The sequence below is a fragment of the Hippocampus bargibanti genome, linkage group LG05 (genome assembly GCF_051943395.1).
Source record: "Hippocampus bargibanti isolate YZ-2025 linkage group LG05, ASM5194339v1, whole genome shotgun sequence".
In the NCBI taxonomy this organism is placed as follows: Eukaryota; Metazoa; Chordata; class Actinopteri; order Syngnathiformes; family Syngnathidae; genus Hippocampus; species Hippocampus bargibanti.
The window spans coordinates 27,382,645-27,397,051 of NC_142738.1; the positions used below are offsets into that span (position 1 = coordinate 27,382,645).

Below are 14,407 nucleotides of genomic sequence, written 5' to 3' on the forward strand. Positions count from 1 at the left end.
GCTTGTCTTCTTCTGTTTCAGGTCTTGTTCAACTAGGCCCAGAGCTCTTGGGCAGTCCTTAACCAACTTGTCAAACTTCTCTTTCAAATTGCTGAACATTGGGTTGTCAGGACTCTTGACCTTGCTAAACACAGCCTCCCATACAATTCCAATTATTACCTCTGATATGATGGCGACAAGTGAAGTAGAATACCTTTTTGCCTAGTTTTTCTTCAATAAGCTTTGCTGCACCCTTCATTTGCTACCACTTTCAATGCTATAGCATCAACCTCTGGAAAGCTACAATGAAAATAAGGACATAATATCCCAAATTTTGCAGCGTTTTTGAAAAACGTCAACAATAAAATTACATGGCTCTTGAGGCAGGCATAGCCAAGGTCCAAGATCACAATAACTGGTATATTTAGCTAATTTAGACCTTGGAGAATGGGAATAATATCAGTTTCCACACGTTTGAAGAAAAGGTCTATTTTGAAAAGGTCTAACCTTACAGTTACAGGGTATTTTTTTCTGCGGGCGAACAGCGGCAGCCACACGTGTGCCATGGAAATAGACAGTTTATTCAACACATGTTTTTTTTATTTATCAAGTTAGTACAGATACAGTGGTACCTCGGTTCTCGACCATAATTCGTTCCAGGACCCTGTTCGAAAAGCGATTTTTTCGAACACCGAAACCACCTCTTTGCTCCTGTCACTTGCGAGTTGACGGGGGGCTGCCTCTCCCGGCCGTTCTCCACCCGCTGTCATTCTCTAATCACGGACACGGGGCATTTATACGGTTCACGATCACCTCGCCAATGCCGGATGATTGCCTCAACTCGCCACCGTACCTTGACTCTTCCTTCGATGCGCGAGTGTATCCGGTCCGAGGTATTTTCCCTGCGTCCCGTAAATTTATGTCATCTTCCGGGATTGCGTAATTTTGCACCCTCGTGTGCCATTTGCTTTTTGGCGTAGTAAGCGGGTCGGATCACCCCCTGCCTTCTTACTCGCTGTGTTGTCTTTTATATGTGAATAAACATCCTGCTTGGTTAGTACGTGTCTGTTTTGGGATCCCAAACATTCCACTACGTTCCGACGAGTCAGCTGCCGTCACTCTCGCTCGGAACGTGACAGCTACGGATGACTCGGCTACAGGATGTTCTTTTCTCTTCAAATATCTATCCAATGACACTTGCTCCCACTCCCACGGTCACATCACTAGATTTCACAGCCTCCTTATTCTTTAATATCGTACTGATCGTAGATTTCACCATGCTGTATTCCCTCGCCAGATCAGACACTCGCACACCTCCTTCATATTTTGCGATTATTTCTTTCTTAAATGAAATAGTTGTACGCACTACTTTTCTTTTGTCACTTTAAGCAGCACTTACTTTCTTTGAAGGCATGATTAGGGGCTAAAACTCTTCGTACACCTATATTAAACGCTAGAGCAAAACGCAGCACGTCCGCTAGCGACAACAGTTAGTCACGGAGAGAACGATACACCCGTGCGCCGCTCAGTTGCCCACCCTCGCGTACGCACTCATTTTGGCGTTTGAACACCGATTGATGTTCGAACGCCGAGGCAAAGAATATCTCGAATATTTTGTTCGAACACCGATTTGTTCGAAGAGTGAGGTGTTCGAGAACCGAGGTACCAGTATACTTCACAAGCGATGATTTAACTTTGAACACTTTTACATCCAACTTTGCATGTCTTGAGAAATGGAGGGGAAAATACTTCTCTTTTTTTTTCATTTAAACACCTTGATATTACTACAGGAGTGGCAAAGACCTCACGTGTACTAGAAATGCCATTCATTAGTCCTGATTTTCCCTGGTTGATGGGGCAAACAGGTGAATATTGCTGTTTTTTTACATTAAAGCATGTCGTTTTATTTAATTGACAAAAAGGAAACCATAATAATACATAATAATAATTATGATTTTTGTTGTAGTAGATATGGCAGGGACAATCATCTATGTTTTTAAAAAGTGACTACGCCTGGGTGAGGCTACATAAATCTTCATTTCCAATTAGGAAGAGAACTACAGAAAGCCATAGTGTACGTGATCGAACATTATACTCATTATGTTTCATATTGCAAGTTGCTTGGACAAGCAGTGGCTAAGTCGATTTACTGGGCTCAGGTATATTTAAGCCAAACGCACTGTGTTAAAACAGCATTCCTGCCTACCTTGTGGCACAGCCAACTACCAACTATTGGCCTCTAAGGATTCAAAAGACGTAAAGTGACGGTCATTTACAAAGCAGCAGAGGAAAAGGGAAAATACATTCAAAATGACAGTACCTAAAAACACCAGTAATAAAGTTAAAAAATAAACATTTTGTTGAAGATTTTTTTTAAACTGAGGACACCGCAGTTTGCTCGTGCCGCACAGATGGACATACACCACAGTAAACGTGAAGGCTGCTTCAAAATAATCGACGACTGTCTCAAAGCACCCCAAGCAAGATATGAGTCCATCATTCTTCAATGCAATTTTCAAAAAATGAATGCTTAAACATAATAGAAGTTATATTCTAATAACTCAAAGTATGTTTACTATAAAAGAAAATGAGCTTGTTGAATTCAAAGAGTTCTTGCTTGTCGCGTCGGATGGTCAGAATGTCATTGGCCTTGTGCGAGGAAAAACCCGCCCTTGCAAATGGTCCATTTTATACTATGGGGAGAGGGGGGGGCTCATATAATCAGGCTCTAAACTAATTGAGCTGGGCCATAACGAAAGAAGAAAGCAATTTACAGCAATTGACCCCAAACAATCGGCCATGGAGCCAGACGTGGGTATGGCGGGTTTCCACATTTTGCACAGGCCTTTGAAATTCCGGAGATGCAGCCCTCCCCGTCCGTCCCAATCTGGCCGTGTGATCTAGCCTTGTACATGCATCGAAGTATCATACTATTTCCACCCTTACTGCAGTTTGTGCCCCACCTGAAACCCCTCCCTAAAAAAATAATGTATACATCGCTGTTAAATAAAACAGAATTATGACATAAATCTTAGATAAATACAAGTGTACGCCAAGCTCAGATGAATCATTCCGCTGTCCATGAAAGCTTTCAGTAAGCTCAATTGATAGCAAATAGCCCTAAACCTTTCACTGATGGACAATTTGTCATTAAATGTCGCAGAGGTGTGTCTCGATGAGAAAGACGTCTTTGATACCGTGAGTATGACTAGTACCACAAGAGGCATTGAAGAAAGGTTTAGACACCTCTGTGATCATCATACTTTTTGTTACATAGAGCCTTTTACAGATTATTCTCATGCAAAAGAATATAAAATGCAGTCACATGTTCTATCATTACTTACCTTTGATGAAGAACCGACAGATAGGGCGTGGTCTGATCTTTCGATCTGAGGGATCTTTGACTTCACCCTCCTCCAAATCATCATCCTATGAATAGAACAGAAAAATACACTTTTATATCAGACACATCATTCTGATTGCCAAATGTTTCAATATTGAAATAACATTTTAATATGAAGTATAAATTTGACCTATCTACTCATTCAACGTATGACATGTCCCCTTCCACAAAAACTGTCCATTAAAATGTCCAAATAATACAACACACACCCATTACTAGCTGCAGAAAATGTAATATATGCTGTCTTTTACTGCCAACATGCAGTCAAGCCCCAACCTGTTATCAGTCATACCCATGCCTACTTACATCAATCTCTCCTTCATCAATCTCTCCATCATCATCTTCTTTCTTCTTGTCTTTGAAAGAATCTCTGTGGATTTTTGAGTCATCTGTCTTCCTGAATTCTCCATCTTTAGGGGACGGGGGTAGTATTCTTTTTTTCTCTTGCTTCTTTAGAGTCGGGTCTTCGCTCACCTCTTCTTCCAAGGCTAGTCTTGCATCCTCTTCTTCCTCATCGTCATGTGTGGGGATGTTGGGTTCCTCTGGGACCTCCTCATCATAATCCAGTTCATGTTCATCCAGCTCCCTGGAAACAGACGGTGAGTCTTCCTTAATCTTTCTCGACAGAGCAGCTCTCCCCTCTCTGGCACGTAAAATATCATTCTGCTCTTCTGCAATTCTTTTCACCCCGTCCTGTTCCTCATCGTGTTCCTCATCCACCACATCAACTGCATCCCTTCGATAGTCTCCAAATGCTTCTGAAAAATCTTTGTTTTCTTTAGTGACAAAGTTCTTGCCCTGCTCTGGTTCTGGCGACTGGGGAGGGTCGAGTACTTGATCATCTGTATCTTCAACTTCATCCTCTCCATCCAATTCACCCTCTTGTTGTCCATCATCTTCATCTTTATAATCATCATCATCCCCTTCCATGAGAAAAAATGCCTCATTGTCTTGCCCTGCCCCACCAGTTTCTCCAACAGGTTCCTCATCCTCTGGCTCAGAAACAAAGTCAGGTACAACCTCATCCTCTTCTGTCAAGGCCTCTGATGCCAGACCTCCTCCTTCGATTTCGACTGTATCCTCATCTTCATCGTCCTCAGCCAGTTGCCCATTCTCTTCATAGAGTAGCTCACTGTCTGAGATGACCCTATCCTGGTCCTCATCGGGTGAATCCAGAAGGTCACTGTCAGAAAGGTCCTTTTCATCTACAGGAGACTGCAAAGACAGACTCTGGTTTTCGGGTGTATCCATTTGAGAATATTTTACTGTAGGCAAAAAAAGAGCACAAGTTAGTACAACATCACAAAGCAACGGCATAAAGTAAATGTATGCAGCATTGTACACTGAAATATATTTTAGCACAATTTAATTGTGAATAATCAGGCTAATTCCCTCGGTAATATCCCGCTGTTCAAGCCTCTTGGAAATAGTAATGTTCACATGAAATGACACTTCAAACTACTGAAGATTATAGAAATGATATGTGGGAAACTCTTGCAAAAATGTGTGTGAAATTAATAAGGGAGCTCATTGTAGTTAAAATATAAATAAGCACATTGGGCACTGTAATCGAAATACGCGTTTGAGGTATTGAGTAAAACCACCCCTTAGCATTAGCGAACTAGCCAATTTGCTAGTTGGTTGCATGGGTTTAAGGTACAAAAAAATAAAAAAAAAAACGTACTCAGTAGTGTCACATACCAGTAAGTATAGTAATAGGTAACGGTCCAGAGTATTGAAACACGACATTTCACAAGAGGGTCATTGACTGGTAAGCGTGCTAATAGCCGGGACGTGCTAGTCGGGAACAAGGCCCATACCGCGAGGGAGCATATTTAATAGGCTAATCACCGAAGAACAACAACCAACTATATTCGGAAAGTTATGGGGAAAAAATAGTTGCCATTGTTTTGCGGAGTTACACCCAAAATCCTATCGGTGACATCGGTACACATTTACAAATAATTCATCAACAATTGAGCGCCTGCCCCGGTGGTGAGCTTCCAGCCTTAAACCACTATGCTAACTCTTAACAAACCCTCGATGTAATTCACCTTGCCGATCGGAATTCCTTAAGCGCGTCACTGTTGCATTAAGGACAATCCATCCACACTGGTAAGGGCGTTTAAAGTCTATAACTACTCATATACGATACAGTTGAAACGATAGGATGGAGAAAATAAAACACCCCACTTGACACGGCGAGGGTTGCCGTTAGCCGACGTCATAAAGACACGACGAGGAAACGCAGAAACACTGCGCCAGGGCGCGGGGAGGGATATGTTGAATACCCGATTGTGGTGTGTGGAAAAAAAATAGAGTACTTAACAACGAGAGGTTTGGAGCAACCCGAAATTGTCAGAATTTCATTGCCTTTTTAGGAGAAAAGAAATGGCCGCAGTCCTGTAATATTTGCTACCTTGAATAAAAATCAGCCAGCAAAAAAATAAAGAAGTAAAAAGGCGAGTGGTCACCGTTAGACGTTCGAACAGAAGCTGCTTCAGCATACTTTGCGAAAGAAGGGGACGCCAGGAAACGTTGTCTTCAAAGTGAGTGACGGCCGAATACTCAACAAACACCAATTCACAAGTGGAATAAACCAAGGGCACAATGGAGAACTCTAAAGTCCAAACCAACCTCTCAACCCAGAAGTCTGTCAACAAACGGAAGAAAGGGGACTCCAAAGACCACAGTGAAACTTCCGTTTTTACGGCTGACTTGTCAACAAGCCAAGAGCTCTCGAATAAACACGAGACGTCCCATAAGATTTCAACTATTGAACTCATGATGGAAACAAGTTCAACATCTCGGCGCATTGAAAGGTTAACTTCAACAGTCGAACAGCTTGGTGTGGATGTTAATTGCCACAAAGACGTTCTGAAACAGACAAAACTGGAAATTGAACAACTAAAAAAAGAAAACCGCATGTTGAGAACAGGAGTCATTGAAAACAAGCGCTACAATCAGGCACGCTTCTAGAACAAGAGGAACCAAAGACCCCCAAAAAGCTGCATGATGGATGTGAAAATATATTTTTTCCATAATTCTTTTCCTTTTGGCATTTCCCTTCAAGGGGTCGCCACAGCGAATCACTGTCCTCCATCTTCAGAGGTTTGATTCGCATATTTGTTTTGGCCAAGCTTTGCCCTTTCTGACACAACCTTCTGTATTTATCCGGGCTTGGGACCGGCACAAGAAGACACTGGCTTAGGTCCTCTTGTGGCTACAGAACAAGCAACTCTACGAACTTAAAGATAAAGATGGTCAGTTAAAGACTCCCAAACACAAAATGGTCATCGGCACAGCAACATTAAAAAAAGCAAAACTATACTCACCATTTTATGACAATGATTGACATATACAATTAATAACACATAACTATAAACAGGACTTCAACTGAGATGCCTGTCATGTCATTCTTTCCAATTGTATCCAATACATACACCATTGTTAGCCAAGAGCAAGTTGGGCCCTAACATCATGTTTAAGGCAGGCCCCTTGTTTTATCATTCAAGGTGGCAGTGTCAGCCATCTCTCTCTTCAATTGTTAGTGTTGGCTGACAGAAGAGGTGAATGGAAGAGTGTTGTGTCTCACATAATTAGAAAAAATATTCCAAGATTTAAGGAAGATTTTCACAGTGGGTGTCAAGACAGTAAGGACTGAAATGAAGCATTTGGCACAATTCCCAGGACTGCACGTTTTTAAACAACAGGATGAAGGCCCCCCGAAGATCCGTTCGCCAGTGAGAACTTTTGTTGCTCAAAAACTTAAATGGAAAGTACATCATTCATCCTTGTATTCTGCGAGATCGAAAATAGGTTGAGCAGTTGGACAATAATTAATCTTAAAATAGGATTAGCTAACTTTGGAAAACTCTCTCATCCATGCTCTGGGATGAGTGGTAAATAAATTAAAAGTCTTAGATTCACCATGTAATGTTTGCAACGGACCATAAGATATTAAACTTTTTAATAAGATTATTATCTTGTGCAGTATATAGGTAGTATGTATATATTCAGTATATCAGTTATTTACTTTATACATTGCTCATTTAGTTACAATCAAAATGTAATTACTCATTCGACTATGAAAGTAACATTAATGTTTGAGCAATAACCTGTGTCCTTAATACATAGTCTGAACAACTTAGACCAAAAAAGTAAAGAACATTCTAGCTCGAATGGAAGTCTGAACAACTTAGACCAAAAAAGTAAAGAACATTCTTGCTCGAATGGAAATATTGTTGACTTGACCTATGTATTAGTCTATTTTTTTATTAAAGAAGATCAATCATAAGCGCGTCACTGTTGCATTGCAAGAACAATCCATCCACACTGAAAAGGGCGTCAAGTACATTTCCAAAGTCGCTTTTTTTAAACGAAAACTTGCAAAACACTCTTCAAAAGTATTGGTCAAGAGTTCAGATTTTTATCAGCCTGTTTTATTTCCTTTTTCACAAGTGTTTTTGAAAAAATAATGACTCTAAAGTTTGATTCTCTAAGAGTAATGTCATTGTCATGTGTTATATGCATTAGCACCAATGGCAGGTGGATGAGGGGACCCCAACCTTCATGAATGATGACTGCACTATGTCACTCTGATTTTACGATGCCAGCAAGTTTCGAGCTCCAAAGCGATTTTTGAAGAATTGAACACTCCTAATTGCCCAGAGGCGTGAATGTGAATGGTTGTTCTTTTCTGTGTGCCCTACAATTGGCTGACAACCGGTTCAAGGTGTCCCCTGCCAATTGCCCAAAGACATCTGGGATAGGCTCCAGCACCCACCACGACATGATAAAGCGGTCCGGAAAATGAATGAATGAATGTTGTCAGTGATTTTGGCAGATCAAATATTTCTTTTCTGTGTGCCCTACAATTGGCTGACAACCGGTTCAAGGTGTCTCCTGCCAATTGCCCTACAAAAGGGGGTCATTTCACTTGATTATCCTGCCAGAATGTGGCTAGCAGCAGAACTGTGTGCACCTGTCCTCCTTTTTAATGAAACCTATACATTTAAAAAAGAGGGACCCTGTTTTGTGAGCAATTATCAAAATTGAATCAAAATTGTGCTTTACTGTACATAATTTGTTGTAATATTCACTTTTACTTTTGTACTGAAACATGTTTCAGGGTAGAGTACAGGAGTTGAATGTATGGAGGACCCAAATTGACATGGAATAAAAAAAAAATGGGGTGAAGGTTTGTAAGGTGCAGGTATCATTGTTGTCCGCCTGAGGTCACCAGTCTCTTGACTGTTACCATGCATGAATAGGTGACTTCGGGGCTGTAGACAGGGTACACGTGGAACTGCTTGCAAACCAATTGCAGGGTACACAATGGAACAACAATTTGCACTCGCAGCCACCCCATCGGACAATATTGAGTGTTCCATTAACATTTTGGAATGTGATAAACATTTACTCAGCAGGCAGCTAATCCATAGTAGTTGCAATCAATATTTTCAATAAGATTTTTGACCTAACGGTTGGGGTTGCGGTCTTGGAGAAGTTCTTAAATTAGATATATTTTTTAACGATTTACGCTAAATCAATGGTATTTTGCCCATTCTACCTCTCATATTATTTCTCATATTATTGCTATCCAATCCCAGCCATCTTCGAACAATAGGCGAGGGACACCCTGAACCGGTAGCCAGCCAATCGTAGGACACACTGAAAAGAACAACCATCCACACTTAGACCTAGGGACAATTTAGTGTTCAATAAGCATGTACATATGCATGTTTTTGCAATGTGTGAGGAAACCAGAGGACCCAGAGGAAACCCACACAGGCCCAGGGAGAACATGCAAACCCCACACAGGCTGGAGTGGGACTCCAACTTGCGACCTCTGCACTGTGAAGCTGGCGTGCTAACCACTCAACTACCGGGCCGCCCTTTCTGAGTGTCGCCGACTGGAAAATGGAGGGATGGGTGGTAAAATACATTTGTAATGTTCAAAGTTTTGGTTTTGGTGATTTTAAAAGCAAAAAAAATCACACCAGTAAAAATACTATGAAGGCACCCGATTGATAAACAGTGTGGCTAAGAGTCATAGTACTGTAATATATAAAATCTAATTCATATCCATCCCGCGTCAATCTGAATATTCATTCATTTTACGACCTGCCTTATCCTCACTAGGGTTGCTGCAACCTATCCCAGTGTTTGGAGAGGGGACACCCTGAACCGGTTGCCAGCCACTCGTTGGGCACACAGAGACAAACAACCGTCCGTGCACACACTCAAAGTCAAGTCAAAGTCAGCTTGATTGTCAAATATGCTAACATGCATGACATACAGCACAGATGAAATTACTGTCCTCTCCGACCCAGCATGCAAGGCACTTATGACTTTAATAAATAATAATAAACATGAAAATGCCAATTTGCCGGAGAGGGGAGCCGCTGCGTGTTCACGCGCCGCCATCTTGGGGAAAACAAAAATATATATAACAAATAATATGACAACATAAAGACACAGAGTCACAGACACAGACACTCAGACCGAGGGACAATATCGAGTGTTCAATCAGCCTGCCATGCTTGTTTTTGGAGACCGGAGTACCCTGAGAAAACCCACTCAGGCCAGGGGAGAATATCCATCCATCCATTTTCCGTACCGCTTATTCCTCATTAGGGTTGCAGGGGGTGCTGGAGCCTATCTCAGCTGTCTTCGGGCATGAGGCGCGGGACAACCTGAATTGGTTGCCAGCCAATCGCAGGGCACACAAAGACGTACAACAGTCACTCTCACACTCACACCTCGGGACCATTTGGAGTGGTCAATCTGCCTGCCATGCATGTTTTTGGAGTGTGGGAGGAAACCGGAGGACCTGGAGAAAACACACGCGGGCCCGGGGAGAACATGCAAACTCCATACAGGGAAGCCGGACCAGGACCCGAACCGGCGACCTCTGCACTGTGAAGCCAGTGCGCTAACCACTCGACTACCGGGAGGGGAGAACTTCCAAACGGCAATCACTGAATTCAATAATTCTTATTTGCACTTGACAAAAAACGTTTTCTGTAAATGTGGACAGGTTATTTATTCATCAAGCAGTCACAAACACAGTAGAAAGCACCTGGGTGTGAAACCAAGATCAAGTCAGAATCATGCTGAGTCGAATGCCAAGGAGAGCAAGTGAGTTTTGAGACGGGTTGTTAAGCGCTTTGCTACAGCTTCAGATGTTGTTAAAGCACGATATAAATAAATATGTATTGAATTTGTATTAATGATAACGTCACTCTGGCCGTACGGTGAGAATAGTGCTGCCTGAATCGTGCCAGACGCAAACTAATGGTGTCATTTATTGTGAAGGTATCATACTTTTATTTTGAAGTCACACACATCGCTTCCCAAATTGTACGGAGTGGTGACTGGGGATTTACCTTGGGGAAGAAACCTTCCAGCAGGTCGACCATTGACAGTTTCTTATTGGAATCGGTGCCACCAGACACGCGGGGAATAAGTAAAAGTATTGAATATGTAACTAAAGATGAACTCCTTACATGCATTCAGGATGAAAATAACACGTTGCAGAGAGACATTAGGTAAGTAAGTTTTTTTCTACAATTGGATTTTTAAAGCAATTAAGTTGAGTATCAACATATGAGTAATATTTAACATTGGTGCATTCAACAAGGTTTTGACACACAAAACGAGGCAATCAACTGAAGCAATTAAGAAACACAATTAAGATTATTATACCTTTCAATCGTTTAACCTATCTGCATCACATCTGCTTTGTCACATAGTGGTTAAATTTGGAAGGCTTGACAGTCCTGATACACTGCTCTTTTTTCCACTACCAATCTTGCGCCCCTTCTGCTTTGCATGTTTCATGCACGTGTAGGATTTTGGAACCCAGGTCAAGTGTTTACAATAGTGGTTGTGAACCTTTTTAGAGCTACTGAACCCAACCAGTTAATATGCACATTCACCAAATGTTTACAGGATATATATATATATATATATATATATATATATATGTATGTATGTATGTATGTATGTATGTATGTATGTATGTATGTATGTATGTATGTATGTATGTATGTATGTGTGTGTGTGTGTGTGTGTGTGTGTGTGTGTGTGTGTGTGTGTGTGTGTGTGTGTGTGTGTGTGTGTGACGGGTGTCACAACAGTGACTGTCTTCAGCTCCCTGATGCTGCCGTATAAGACCACACACGTGGATGTGTCTTTTTATTTCTTTTATTTCTGCAACACAGTATGGCAGAAGGGATGGGTGAAGTTGCATGGATTTCGTCTTGTGATTAACACTCATCCAGATTGTTCTGAATATGCAAAACATTGTAGATAACAAAACAGAATGAACAACGTGTGATCTATATACATTCTCGTTATATCGTTATCGTGTTAATCTGATCGGGACGACCAGCACCTGTGCAGGCGGGGCCGACAGCGCCCCCTGTTGGTCGCCAACCAGATCATGACTGTCATGCACAGGTGCTGGTCGTCCCGATCAGATTGGCGACCAACGGGTAGCGACGTCAGCCCTGCCTGCAGCCTCGCAGGTGCTGGTCGTTATAATCAATGTCACTTAAAAGGACACCCGGCACAACCATCCGGTGTCGGTTCATTGTTTGCTGCTTGTTTGTTGCATGCATTGTGTACGTGTTTGTTTAACCTTGGCAGAATTTTACTTTTGGTCTTCTTTTGCTACTTTGTATTTTTTTCCATTCAGATGATTTTGATGTTTTACATTTTGTTCCTGTTGACCTTTATTTTAATACAATTTGTCAAACAACCTTCTACTCACTCCTGCCTGCTTCTTGGGATCCGCACCCGCCATCACCACCTCGCAAACCGTGACAGAATGAACTGACCAACCATCGGATCCCGCAGGTACATCGGACCCGTCTCATTTCCACCCTGTGCCTGGCAATGCTACGTCCATGTTAGCCCGAGCCTCGTCGAGTTTGAATTGCGTCACTCGACGAGCCGTAACGTCCACGTAAACGTCCGGCCGAGACCTCCTTCCAGGTGGCCGTCCAGGGTGACACTGGGTGACTGGCAGTGCACGCCCACGTCCAGCCACGCTGTCGTCGTGCATGTCGAATTGAGTCTCATGCACAACGAGCCGTGCAACGTCCGCGTCAACGTCAGTCCGAGACCCCACTCACCGCTGGATCCCGGAGCGGCTCTGGACTGGTCTCGTTCCCCTGGTGCCGGGCAGTTCACGCCCACGTCGGCGTCCGGCCGAGACCTGGTCCCATACGGCCGTACGGGGTGCCATTCGGCGCCTGGCAGTTCGACGTCCACGTTGAGCCATGTGCCGTTGCGTGAACGTGCGAGAGGGATCGCACTCACGGCCACGACAATCCGTGCTGCGTCTTCGTCCACCCCAGGCCGTGTCCCGTTCCCATCAGGCCGCCGCCCGTCGTATGCTGGAGAGGCAGCGGTTGCCCTTTCCACCTTTTGGGCCTTTTGACCTTTTGGGAGACTGTTGGGACTTCTGGAAACAGCCCCTTGAAGGAGGGGTACTGTCATGATCTGGTTGGCGACCAACGGGGGACGCTGTCGGCCCCGCCTGCACCTGCACAGGTGCTGGTCGTCCCGATCAGATTGGCGACCAACGGGTAGCGACGTCAGCCCTGCCGGCAGCCTCGCAGGTGCTGGTCGTTATAATCACTGTCACTTAAAAGGACACCCGACACGACCATCCGTTTTCGGTTCATTGTTTGCTGCATTGTATGATGTGCATGTGTTTGTTTAACCTTGGCGGACTTTTAGGCTTCTTTTGACACTTTGTATTTTTTCGTTCACATGATTTTGATGTTTCACATTTTGTTCCTGCTGACCTTTATTTTAATACAATTTGTCAAACAACCTCCTGCTCACTCCTGCCTGCTTTTTGGGATCCGCACCCGCCATCACCACCTTGCAAATCGTGACAACCACACGGTTGAACAGCGCCACGGTGGCTGGCGGACTAGTTTTCATCACCCTTTTCCTACAGTACATGCGTGGTTTGTTATCAAGGATACTTTTGCTATTATGGGACCAAAAAAGACCCCACCACAGGCTAGTGTTCAGCAGAAGAGGACACAAAACAAAATTACAATCGAGCGGAAGAAGATCATTGAGAAACACGAACGAGGTGTGCATTTGTGTGACTTGGCGTCCCACTACCAGTATGCTAAGTCCACCATTGCTACATGTAGCTAAGGGTGTTTCTGTGTTGTCTAAGCAACCGTCTCAGGCAATAGAAGAGGTTGTAAAACTTCTGTTGATTTGGATTAATGAAAAGCAGCAGGCAGGGGTGAGTGAGGATATTATCGCTGAGAAAGCACGGCAACTTCACTCGGATATGATCAAGAGGCAACCTGGAAGTTCATCATCCATTGACAACTACCATCACAAAGGTAAATAAAACGCCTTTATTATGCAGTACAGTTTATTTCTTTAATTACAATAAAATAGCACAATAATTTTACATAAAATAAGGTATATTTTGTGTAGTTTTAAGGCTTATTTCGTAGACAATTGTGTTTTGGAGTCTCTCAAATTGCTTTATTATGTTAGAAACGGACAGATTTGGGCAAGACGTCCTGGTTTACCATGTACACTCTAGATTTCCCTAACAAATTATGATTGTGTCAAGTTGATATCTTTCTGTGCGCCAATCAAGTTGGAGAGATAGAAAACTATTTACCGTAGCTGTCTCAAACTCTCGGCCCGTGGGCAAATCGCACCCCACATGATGTTCGTTTGAGGCTCCCGCCTTGATGTGAAAGTTTAATATTCGCACAAGTGTAATAGATGTTGGATGTGTTTGCACTACCTGCGTGCTCGTTAGGTCTGTCTCATTCAAAGGCCGACAGATTCGGAGCACCCAGACTGTTTGGTGAAATTCATTTATCTTCGTCTGGTTCGGACGTTGCTATGTAAACTAAATTAAACATGCAATAATCATAACATGTACTAAGTTAAACATGAAATAACATATGTTTACTAATCTAAGCATGAAATAACGTAATATGTATACTAATGTGCATAAGCACT

At 42.8% G+C, this 14,407-nt stretch overlaps 2 protein-coding genes across 8 annotated transcripts in view; one reads left to right on the forward strand and one right to left on the reverse strand.

Annotated features, from left to right (window-relative positions):
- Positions 1–5,618, reverse strand: part of zc3h18 (zinc finger CCCH-type containing 18) — a 53,640-nt gene extending 48,022 nt beyond the window's left edge. For 2 of the 4 annotated variants that reach the window (XM_088997546.1, XM_088997544.1), the window contains exons 1-3: positions 5,437–5,617; positions 3,689–4,647; positions 3,324–3,408 (exon numbers count right to left, since the gene is read on the reverse strand). In XM_088997546.1, the coding sequence (XP_088853672.1) occupies positions 3,324–3,408; positions 3,689–4,633 (1,030 nt within the window). In that variant the 5' untranslated portion in view covers positions 4,634–4,647; positions 5,437–5,617. Of the gene's footprint in view, positions 1–3,323; positions 3,409–3,688; positions 4,648–5,083; positions 5,356–5,436 lie in introns of those variants that run through there. The other 2 variants (XM_088997547.1, XM_088997545.1) reach the window with 2 other exon arrangements.
- A 5,181-nt stretch (positions 5,619–10,799) lies between these two features.
- Positions 10,800–14,407, forward strand: part of trhr2 (thyrotropin releasing hormone receptor 2) — a 44,548-nt gene continuing 40,940 nt past the window's right edge. For all 4 annotated transcript variants that reach the window (XM_088997548.1, XM_088997551.1, XM_088997550.1 and 1 more), the window contains exon 1: positions 10,800–10,935. The gene's annotated coding sequence lies outside the window, so the exon portion shown is untranslated. The remainder of the gene's footprint in view (positions 10,936–14,407) is intronic.